Raw genomic sequence first — 12,852 nt, forward strand, 5'->3', positions numbered from 1 at the left:
CCACAGAATCTGACCTCAGTAGTCTAAAGGTCAAGATATTTCTGTAAAGCCTCAAGGTCTTCAGTGTTATCATTAGGAGGGCTGTGGATCTCCTTTGATAAAGAGTTTCATGCAAAAACGAAAAGAAGTTGTCTTGTGATTCTTGGATTTCAGTGGTTGTCTTGGTAAGACCAGTCTGTAATGCAAACTATGCTGTTATCCATTCCATATCGTGTGATTTTAGCTGTACTCATTATTGACTTTTGTCCATTTTTCTCATCTATTACCACTGTTTGTTTTAGTTTCATCCAATTTGTGTTAATCAAACAAGTGAGTTTTCGATTACTCGTATTTTTACGCTGACTTAGAAGGGTACTTGACATTTTTTGTGACGATTAGATTTTGTAATCCCGTGGAATATCTAGACACTGTCATGGTTTCTCGATTTTCTTGATGTGGATACTCACCAGTTTAGGGTGAGCATCAAATAATTTAAATAACTAGCTTGAAATAATTCTATAGTAGTTAATATGTAAGCAATCGAATAATTATTCAACTTAGCATTCCAATTTTTTATTATTTATTTATCTGTTTTTAGATTTAAACGAAAAAGTAGATGAATATATAGAAAAAAGAGTGAAGGATATAGAGATTACCTCGTTATGTAACTATTTGTCTAATGATGGTTCTACTGTCGATTTGCAAACACCAACAACTCATCCTCTGGATAAATCAAGTTTAAATAAGTTTGCTAATGATCATTACAGTGTTGAGTCTAACAAATCGCTTCTTACAAAGACTAGGTAATTGCTCAATGTGGAAATCAAAATTTAAATTGTTTATATATATATATATATATATATATATATATATATATATATATATATATATATATAGCTTAATTGATGTACATGATTTTCATTTCTCATAGTCGAATTCTAGAAGCTACGTAGCTTTAAATTTTTACGCTTCACGATGTCACAATCAAAGAAAATCAATGAATAAAACTGGTTTGATTCGAAAGGAGATTGAATGCATCCGAATCATTGTGATTACTTCTTAGCTATGTCTTTCATGCTCTTTAATTTCTGATTTCTGTTATCCAAGGGAACTTAGTTTTGAGGTATACAACTCTTCACATAATTCAAATCAAGTCAATAATTTAATTAATTTATACCATATCTTAATCTATTCAATCTTATCTCATTTCATGAAATATACTATCATATGCTAGGGTAAAGGTTAACTTCTAATACAGAAAACCCTGTCTACCTATCTCAATCGGTGTAGATGAATAATCTTATTAACTGAATTACACTCATAGATTCAGAATTTATTCAGTTGAGGATTACATTACTCATACTTAGAAATCAAATACTTCTATTCTACTTTTATCCTACATATAATGAGTAGTGTAGAACAAGGCATATTGTTGCTCAAAATACTCGCTAACTGATGACCCGTTAAATATCTAGCGGGCAAAATTGGTTATTTTAAAAAATTTCATGTGTGTTCTTAAATTTGAAAAAAATCATCGTTTCATTGTTCCTTGAAAAAATGAAATAATGATGCATAATACTTAATTCTATTTTTAATTATTCTACATGAAAGTCCATTATTTCAAACTTATTTATTTTCATTATTATCATGTTTAGAGGGTGTAATCGTTTAACTCGTCAAGCTGGATTTCGTCGTCGCCCTGTTATGGCCTCTGGTTCTTATGGTCAGTCAAAAGGTGTAACTTCACTTAAAAATGAAAAGGTGGCTAGTTCTCGTGATAATCACTTACAACCGGAAGTTACACAAGAGATAAAAAGAAGTGATGTAGACAGTAATCTACAGGTAAATTTATGTCCATTTAACTGTTTGTGACTTGTTTATCTTTTCATATTACTGCTTAATCATTAATTTTTAAATCTTTTAGACTTCGTCCAGTGTTTCGAAACCTATATCAACAAATCCTATTTCAGTCGATCAAGCTGTTGGTAAATGTTTATTTTTTATTATTTATTTATTTAAACACATAAACATTGGTACAAGGAGGCACCAAATAGATATGCGCCACATAAATCATTCGATTTTTGTGAGGGCTGTGATACTGCCCGGGTGCCCAAACCGAAGCAGGTGGTTTTCTTAGGGGGCCACACCACGAGACTTTGACCTAAGGGTCTGACATACAAGGCAGTGGGGCATCGTGAGGAGATGCAGTCCCACGGTAACCGGTGACCAGCAATTGGTTCATACGCCATTTGTTCCTTCAGGATACTGGAGCCCATTTGCACCATCAGTTTGTGATCCGGTTAAAGCGCCGGACATTCGCTTTTCGTCCTCTCAATTTCGTATACAACACCCCGGCCACGAGAAGGCAATGGGTAGGACTTCCCTGGCAGAGGATATATACACGTGGCCGTGCGAGAGCATTTCGAGAGGGAGGGCGGGCCCACCCCACTCTCGGCCATACGAGGGCATTTGGGGGCAATGTTTATTTTATCATACATTATTTGGTGACGTTTTTATCAAAAATAGTCATTCTTGCTTCTTTTGAAATTTCTGTACTTTATTTTTCACTGGTGGATTTCATTCTACTATTTTTTCTTTTCGAACTTACTAAACAAATGAATTTACGTTTTTTTTCGGATAGACAATTTACTCGCTCATCTAATGGGTGTTAAATCATTGGCGGATACTGGATTAACTCGACAGCAATGCTTATTTCAGTTGCGTGGTAATGGAAATACTGAAGATTCAGAAAAGTCAGTATGGTTTTTTGTCTATTTATTTCAATTGCAATGTATTCAATATACTGTGTTATAAATAATTTTCTTTATACATTAAACTATTTAGTTCGAGTAGCCACTAACCTTGTTTAACAGTTTTGATGTTTATACATAAAGATTTTTATTATGATGTTAATATTGGAGGGTCATCCAGTGCTTCCAGGTTTTTAATGGTGGTCTAACATTGATTGGCTCAGGATTTTGATGAAATATGTGTATATTTGGAGTATTATATTTAAAATAAGTATCAAAATGAAGTGTAGAAACGATCATTTTTTGTATGCGTCTTCATAATTTCCAATTGTTAACTATATTTCTTCTATATACGATTGGTTAAACATGAATTTGTTAATCTACATATAATCCGAATGACCATCAAAATACTGTAAAATGATATATTCTATTAGACAAACAAATAAACGATAATGATGCATTTACAATAAAATTGATAAGTAACAAATGCAACCAACCGTTGATTATTATTAGTATTATCCGGTAGAGGATCTTTGATGTGAACTAGGGATAGAAAATATTTCACTGGTTTTCAAACAACTTCATATCGTGATATTTAAGGTTAATAATAGTTCATTATTATCAAGAATTAATAGTAAACTATTTGATTTTTGACCACTTCTATCTTATTATGGTCTGTGAACTAGTTACAATCAATTTTAAATAACTTGTATTATATGATTTAAAATAAGTTGCTTTTATATAAGTAATTTAACTGGGAAAAAGTAAATAACCTATTATCTTATTCTCTTTGATCGTTTCTTTCTTTTTGTAAAACCTTGTAATCAAATTAGTTAATTCTATCAAGTCAGTTCAATTGTCTTTTAAAATAAAATAAAGATAAATGTTAACTTATTTAAACATTCTTATTCTAAAGAATTATAAACACCCAGGGATTGTAAATGTAAACGGCTTCAATCTCTTTTGGTAAATCAGTTGAGATAAACATTTCTAATTATTTAAATAAGAAGCGAACTGATATGAATAGTTCGTTTTCTTTTTATTTTGATAGTTACAACAGAGCTTCAATCTATGGTATACAATCTTAGTTGTCTTGTTTGTATAATTTGCCGAAATAAGGGTCAAAGTTCATTGTGTAATTTATCAAACTATTGTGTCATTATTTATAGATATTTATCTCTGATTGTAATTTTAAAATAATAATATTGGTCAGAAAGCCGATTCATCAGTACTCATTAACTGTTTACTAACATATATTGACATTATATTAGTTGATTAATTATTTATAATGTTCTTGGTTTTAATTCTGTGTGTTATAGTCTTGGGTACATTTTGGGCTGTCTAGAGGTTTCCTCTACTTTCAATACTTATCTAGTCGATCTCAGTTTGAGATGAAAATCACTGTTAAGTGATATAAAATTCCTATAAAATCATTTAAATAATTAATTCATTGTTATTGTCTTTTGATTTGTATTTTTTGTATTTTTACCGTTGAAATCACGAACGGATCTTAGCTAGAATATTACTGAAAGTCTGAAAGCAGTGAACAGTTGTTTTATCCTAGTATGAAACTCCTCAGCACTGTAGATCTGCGACTCTGCAAGCAGGGGTATGGAGTTGCTTTGAACTCTAACTTGCTTAGTAGTATTGCTCTTTCAAGTATCTAATCATTCAGGTTTTTCGAATTCAATTGTCTTTCTGTATTAATAATTGAAAGTTTTGTTGTTCAGTCAACATTCAACTAATATTATCACTAGTATTGTTAACAGAACACAAATTGGACGTAGGAAATGCTTTCCAACAATTAACACTTGATTATCGTGTTTAACAACCAGAATATATTAATTATTTTACCGTGAATATTTAAAAGATGTACCAGTCAAATAATTGTTTAACCTATTATAAAGAGTTATATGTCTTTCAGGTATTGTGATCAGAAGTGATAATTATTGTAGAAAAATTATGACCAACTAGTTCAAATTAACCAAACCTTGTAGATGTGGTTACATAATATATTATCTATACGATGGTATAAATAAAACTTTGTTTTCTAAGTTCAACTTCATGGAAATATATACATTACTATAGGTTAAACACATAAGAGGTTGTCTCTTGAAATGAAAAGAGAGAAGGTCACATATAATGTTCATTCTTTCCATGGGATTTTTTAATATTTATTCAAGCTTTTTTGTTGAATTTTAATCAAGTGCTAATATAATTATAACATAATTAAGTAATTTTAAGGCTATGAAACTACTGTAGTGGGTGAGAACTTAGGTGGGGAAAACCAGTTTATTGTTTTATGCAAAATTACATCATTTTTTTAGTAAAATATGAAAACCATGCATTAAATACATTGTTTGTATATCTTGCTTCACTTGTACTTCACATGCTTCATGATTCTTTCAATTCTGTTGTTATTAAAATAGCTCTCTGTATCTCTTCCTGTTCTTTTTAATTCAATCTTCTGTTGGCAGGCATTTCAATTCCGATTGGTGCTACATACTACTTATATCTGTCAGCATAAGTAGCATATGTCACACTATTACTACTGCTGATAATGTTCTGATTGATTTACTAAAAATATATAAATTGGTGGAATATTAGCAAAAACATACCTGTTCATTCTTTCAAGATTATTCCAATGAACTTGAAACTGAAATATGGCACCTCTTTAAACAGTACAATATTTCGACACTTAATTAGTTTAGTTCATACTGTCAACATTATTAATTCTTTCAGAATTTTTAATAGAAAAGAAAACTCAACTTCACAACATTCCACTGATTCGTCATTCCTAATCATTTAATTCTTAAAACTTACATAAACTTTTAAAATCTATAGTCTTCAGAAAATTTATCTAATCAATGTTTGAGTTTTAGATAATTACTGTTTTATGTTTTCTACATCTTAAATGACTGTACACATCCATATGTAGTACTGATATTTGCTATCATTACAATTGTTTTCATTTATTAATGTGTATGGCTTAATATTATGTTATATTTCAATACGAATAAGGTTGTAAGCAGATGATGAGAACCTATGAGAGTTCATTCTATTTTGCATAACTTATTTCTACTACTATTTTTTAGAACTCCTATCACAATCACTGAGTAGAGATGAGATATCCAAACGCTCCACATTGTTCACTTTGTTTAATATTATCCTAATTTTTTTTATAATAGCTGGGAGAATAGGTCATGTTCTAACAGTCTTTTACAAGAGTTAATCAAATTGTTTGATTAGATAAGTTATATCGTCAATTTTTTTCAAATCTCTGAAAATAACAACGGATTTGTTAAATTTCAAATTTATTACCTACTTTATCTCTGTTTTTTACATTTTGATTTTTTCTTCGTTTCAAAAATATATATATAGTGCCGAATGGGATATTTTGTATGCCGTCACCGAAGCTGCCACTGATAATGCTACAGTAATACCAGAACCAACTGAAACTATTACTACTAATATTGCTACTATTACCAGTACTGCTGCTACATCTCAAACTGACGGTCAACCAGCTCAACTCACATCTACTAGTCCTGAGACAAAAAATCGGTAAATGTCATCAATTTTAGTGTATCTATCTATTCATCTCTCTTAGTTATCTAATCAAGCTAGACAAAATCTTTTTATATTTTTCTCATTATCAAATTTTCATTTTCTCTTGTATGTGAACAGTTGATTCGTTGGTTTTTTTTATTGTTAACGGAGAAAAAACCAAACGAACGGTAAACTGTTAAACAAAGATCAAACATTTTCTGAGAAAAAAATTTCGAATGGAACGTGCTTACGCAGTATACATTTTGGATAGTAAAAAAATAGCAGTTACTCGGTCGCGCATATTTACTTGAAAATTATTAAAAGATGGTCGGAAGCAGGTTCAACAAATCGATAGTACTAGTAATAATAAGAACAAAATATTAATAATAACGAAAGGTAACATAATTAGAGTAAAATTAAAACAGATTTTAAATTAACTAGCCATCCTAATGTGTAAATGAGACAAAGTTAATCAGTGGTTAAAAATGATGATGATTCTGTAATTTATTTACCAAGTAAGTTTCACGTAACTTGTCATACTGTTTGTATAAGATCTAGTGACCCTAAAAATGCACGCCTCACCTTACCTCACGGATTTCCGTCTCCGGCGGTAAGGCCCTTCGAAGAACGGAGCTAACACGTCAAAAACTTCCCACGAAAAGGCCGTGCGCGACCGGCCTCAAGCAGTTGTCCCTTGGGCACTGCGGTCACGCTCTGAGGTCACTGAGACCGCCTCTAATCCAATTTCCTTATCAGGTACCTCCAGAAGAACCCTTCCACGGTGTGGGCAACCGGGAAGTGATAACCGCCCTCATACCTCTAACAGCACCCAAGACCACTGTATTCATAATCAACCTTCCTCTTCAATTCCTATTATTCCTCCTACATCGACTTTCAACCCTAAACTTCCTCTTTCGGCTTCCTCCTCAAGTGTCACCGTAGCCAACGATTCTAGTGCGCAAAACACTGTCCCAGTTCTACTGAAACCTCGCTCCAAGCTACACATTGGAGCTTTCAACCTACGCACCCTATGTCAAATCGGTCAGCAGGCTTCCTTGGCTAAAACCCTAGAGTCTCTTTCCATTGATGTATGCTGTGTCTCCGAAACACGAATACAGGATTCCAGTGTGGTCATTCACTTGACCTCACCTCGGCAAAACGGAGAGCCAACGAGATACACCCTACGTGTATCTGGTGACCCGATGGCCAGTTCTCGTGGACTGGCAGGTGTAGGCATAGCACTAAGCATGAGGGCGGAACAAGCACTGCTAGAGTGGATCCCCGTCAACAGTCGTCTATGTGCTGTTCGGCTAAACGGCTCCGTAAGAACTCGGAAGGATAGGGACACACGTCGTCGCCTTTTCGTCGTTTCTGCCTACGCTCCCACTGACTGCAGCTCAGATGATGTGAAAGATGAATTTTACAGAAAGCTATCTGAACTTCTTCAGAAAGCTAAACGTTCAGACATAGTACTCGTAGCAGATGACTTTAATGCCCAGATAGGTAGCTTAAACCAGACAGAAAGGCATTTAGGTGGGTATTTTAGTATACCGGCACAGCGAACAGATAATGGTGATCTTCTGCTGCAACTATGCTCAGACAATCGTTTATTTTTAGCAAACACAAATTTTAAGCATAAGGAGAGATATCGTCTAACATGGCGACCCCCTACACCAAACCAACGATGGACTCAAATAGACCATATTGCCATCAGTCATCGTTGAAGAGGGTCGGTAGAAGATTGTCGCTCATTCTGGAGTACCTGCTTGGACTCCGACCACGCCCTAATACGTGCACGCATCTGCTTGCTCCTCACTGGACGCAAAAAAGCCACATTAAAAAGACCCATTAGAACTGAGTTGAGTAGCGAGGAAACCAAATGTAGGTTCCAGGAACAACTGAGGTCACAATTAGGTAGTTCTGAAAACGAGGCTGACCCAGATGTTGCTTGGAAAAATATACAAACATCTGTGGAAACAGCAGTGACATATATCAATGATCTAAACCACAGGGTTACAAAGAACCAATGGATTTCCTCAAGGTCTATTGCACTGATGGATTCTCGCAAACTCATCCCATCAGGCTCTGAATACGATGAAGAGCGACAACAAATCAGATCTAGGTTAACCAAAAGTCTAAGGAACGACCGTGAGCAGTGGTGGGCAACGAAAGCAAAAGAGATGGAAAAGGCGGCGGCTATAGGAAACACAAGACAGCTCTACAGACTAATAAAAGAAACTGGAATTAATAAGTCAAGTGTAAGTGAGATTATATCGGAAAAAGACGATACTCTCATCTGCTCCCAGTCCAGACGTTTAGAACGATGGGTGGAACATTTCAGAGAACAGTTCAACTGGCCTTCAGCTACCCTACAACTACCCTCCATTCCCAGACAGCGTGAATGGAACATTAAAGTAGGTCCCCCAACTCTAGCAGAAGTTCAAAACGAGGAAGGGCAGCTGGTCCAGATGGATTGGCTCCAGAGGTCTTTAAGGATGGTAGTCTAATTTTAGCGATTAGGTTGACTAATAGTTTAGCTAAAATCTGAAAGTTGGACGTAATCCTATCTGACTGGTCACAATCACTTATCGTCCCAATATATAAGAGACGGTCAAAATCATCCTGTGATAACCATCGAGGGATTAGTTTAACTAATATATTATCTAAAATACTAGCCTCGATAGTTATCAGACGCATAGCTAAGACTCGTGAACTGCAAACACGACGAAATCAGGCTGGGTTCACACCTGATCGTGGCTGCATCGACCACATATCCACCATTCGTCAGGTTCTAGAACACAGGCTTACTTATCGACGTCCGACAAGGGTGGTCTTTCTTAACTTAAAAGCAGCATTTGACTCCGTAGACCGAGAGATTTTGTGGCAGTGTCTGTCATTGAGTGGTGTACTTCAGAAGTACACACACCTTGTGAAGACTCTTTACTCGAACACTACCAGTCGAGTCAGAGCTTATGGCGAACTGTCATCTGCTTTTGCAACCTCAAGTGGTGTCTGTCAAGGCTGTCCACTTTCTCCATTTTTGGTTAACTTCATCATAGACCTACTGATGGAAATAGCATTCTCGTCGACTGAAGTCTCGGGTATTGATCTCCTTCCAGGAGGTCCACTTATCGACTTAGAATATGCTGGTGACATGGTCATGTTTGGTGAAGACGCTGACAAAATGCAGAGTCTTTTGGTAGCACTAAGCAACAATGCCAGGATGTTTGGAATGCGCTTCTCTCCCTCTAAATGCAAGTTGTTGCTTCAGACCTGGCCTGCGTCAACACCTGAACTAAGGATAGGGAGTGAAGTAGTCGAACGCGTCGACAACTTCACTTATCTTGGAACTCTGATCAGCCCTAATGGGCTGGTATCGGACGAAATCTCAGCACGGTTTCGAAAAGCTCGTTTGGCTTTTGCCAACTTGCGTCACCTGTGGCGAAGGCGAGATATCCGTCTATCAATAAAAGGACGAGTATACTGCGCGGCAGTTCGTTCTGTTTTAATTTACGGCAGCGAAACATGGCCATTAAGAGTAGAAGACACTCATAAGCTATTAGTATTTGACCACAGATGCCTTAGAAATATTGCTGGCGTCTGCTGGGATCACCAGGTAAGTAATAGTGAGGTTAGACGCAGGGTATTAGGGAATGATGGTAAATTTGTTGATGAGGTTATGAATCTTCATCGACTGAGATGGTTGGGCCACGTGTTACGTATGCCTGAACACCGATTACCACGACGTGCAATGCTATCCGGTATTGGAAATGGTTGGAAGAAAGTTAGGGGCGGCCAAACCAAAACGTGGCATCAGTGCTTGAAGACACTAACTTCTAGTGTGAGCCATGTTTGTAGATGCAGACTACTTGGTTGGGGTCCGCGTGACCTTCGTAACCAATGGTTGGAGACTCTTGGTGACATGGCTCAGGATCGATCACAATGGCGTCGGTGTATACACTCTCTATCTCCCCTTAAACTAAGAGATTAAAATCGCTTCATATCTTTCTTTCTACGAACCAATTTTCTTCTTGTACTATATTTCTATATGCAATCTTTCTCTTATATATTACCACCTTTGACCTAACCACTGCTATGAATCCGGTGTTCATCTTGTTGTGCTGATGCGGTATGGCAACCTGGACCGATGCACATATGTGCCTGGTCCTACGTTGTAGCTGACTGACTGACTGACTGACTGACTGACTGGGCATCTGTTTGATACTTGTATCGTTAAATATTCAAAACCCTACTTGAATGTCATTGAAACAAATGTCATTCATAAAGTATTGAATACAGTATACCACATTTGCTAGTCGAAAGCATAGTAAGCGTTCGATACTCAACTTTTAATTGATATCATCTATTTATTGAATTTGACAGAAATGATTTATCTCAGGAAAAAAGCAAACCGAAAGAAACAGTATTTTTCACAGAAACTTCAGTATATACATATAAATTAAAAAACGTTATAATAAATAATGGTCACGTACAATCCAAATATAATTTCTATAACAAAATTCTATTAAGGTGTACTTAATCACAAATCAATTTTCTATGAAAATCACACTTAAAAATGGTGGCTGTTAGAGAATGTTTTCTCATTAGCTAAAAAAACAATTAGTTGTATTTCAGAATTGATAAGTCTTCTTACTGAACGCTTGAATAGGTTTTCTAAGCTCTTCTAATAACCCCAGGCTAAATCCACACGACAGCTTGAACACGAGGAAAATGGCGTATAGTTTGAAAAAGAACGCTATACTCCAAGGTTGATTTATGTATAGAAAATCGAGGGCGTTCGCAGTATTTCGGATGGTTTTGGGCTTCTGGAAGATTTCATAACGCTGTTAAATATAGCAGCGGAATAATTAATCATCCAATTAGAAATATGACACATGACTCGTGAAGTTCTAAATGTTTCTGATAAACTACTCAACGCGAATCGGATGAAATGTTTCTCGACGTTTTCAGGGCCTCTCTGGACTTGGTTAGAGGAATACTTTGGATCCCCCTAACATCTTTCTTCTTTCAAAAAAGTAAGACTTCATCTTTGGTTCTAATTGTCACATTAGAAATATTTAATGAATATTTATTGAACTTTATTGTTTATCAAATCTGATAATAATAGAAATAAAATTTCACCTTTTTCTTTGTTTGTGTATACTAGCGATGGTACCTATCAAGACGATGCATTTAATAATTTAGATGAAGATTCATGGGATTTACAGGAAATCAGTATCAAAGCACGTTTTCAATCTACTAATGAGAATCAAGAGGTTGACGATGAAATTCATACTCAAGGTGATTGATTTATTAATATTATTATCTTTTTACATGTTTGTTGGGTGATGTTAAATAATTCATAAACCGTATTAAGTAGAAGTTAGCCTTAACATCCATTTATTGATTTAAGATGTTTTCCGTCTTCATTTCATTTGTGTTAATTAGTTTATTGGGATTTTTCATTTGAGGGAGGATTGTTCATTTCGATAAAGTTGTTAAGTAATAATCACTGAATGTAATCGGTGTATAACTAGATAAACTCGATTATGGCATTGATCTCTGATTTCTATCAAATAAATCTTTTTTACAAGATTTGCGTTTCGAAGTAATTGGGGACTAGGATAGAAGGAAGCTATTTTTTCTGATATCAAATTATTATCGAATCCACAATAATAATGGTTTTTCATTCTTTTTGTTTAAAGGGGAGATGTGTATTTTTTTTAAAGATTGAGAATCAATTGGGAAACTATATAGTGTTCATTTTTTTATGGAGAAATATTTCATCGTTAATTGGAACTCCTAATCAATACATACTTCACTTAAAATTAGATCTAAGATCTTTATCAAATATTAATCAACCCTAAAATCGATAATATTTATGGTCCAGATTTTTCTTTTTAACTTTAGTCAATTAAATTTGTAGGTATCAGTGCCAAAGTTGAACTTAATAGTTTCAAATAAATTGAGCATTAGGTAAAAAGTTAATAATAAATATATTTTTCGTTACATCCCAATGAGTCGAAAAAATTGTATTTTTGACGTTTCGTGACCTAATGTAAGCCACTTCTTCCCAGTTAATAAATAACTGATTGTTATAACTTGTGATCTGTGTGCCCTGTTAATGTATAACGTAACGAAACCGCCAATTAAAGAGCAGTGAATTATCGATCGGACCAATGATGCGTAAAACTCGTACGAGCAGTCTAGAATACTTATCTGTCCTGCTTCTTGCCTAGCACAGCCAGTTAAGTCCAGAACACCAATCTCAGCCTCTGCAATATGCATCGTTTATGTATATGCCAACCAGACAGACGACATCGTACCATAAAATGGAAAATAACATTTGTACAAGATTTTGTGAGTGTGGGAGGTAGTAATTAATAGACAGGGCATAATTCAAGAATGATAAATCGTATAATACTAGTTCATAGGTCAAAATTAAGCTTATAATATGAGGAACGTGAATATAAACAGTTTAGTTATTTAACAATTATCCGACAAAAATATACACATAATATTAGTTCATAAATGGATCCTAAAAGTTACCATTCATTATTCTTATCAGGGCATAACA

General features: G+C 34.8%; 1 protein-coding gene across 1 annotated transcript in view; it reads left to right on the forward strand.

Annotated features, from left to right (window-relative positions):
- Positions 1-12,852, forward strand: part of PCNX1 (Pecanex-like protein 1) — a 65,427-nt gene that overhangs the window by 11,472 nt on the left and 41,103 nt on the right. The window contains exons 9-14 of the mRNA XM_051208110.1: positions 578-782; positions 1,635-1,821; positions 1,904-1,964; positions 2,621-2,732; positions 6,111-6,290; positions 11,443-11,576. Of these exons, the coding sequence (XP_051067995.1) occupies positions 578-782; positions 1,635-1,821; positions 1,904-1,964; positions 2,621-2,732; positions 6,111-6,290; positions 11,443-11,576 (879 nt within the window). The remainder of the gene's footprint in view (positions 1-577; positions 783-1,634; positions 1,822-1,903; positions 1,965-2,620; positions 2,733-6,110; positions 6,291-11,442; positions 11,577-12,852) is intronic.

This window comes from Schistosoma haematobium, chromosome 2 (assembly GCF_000699445.3).
Source record: "Schistosoma haematobium chromosome 2, whole genome shotgun sequence".
Classification (NCBI taxonomy): Eukaryota; Metazoa; Platyhelminthes; class Trematoda; order Strigeidida; family Schistosomatidae; genus Schistosoma; species Schistosoma haematobium.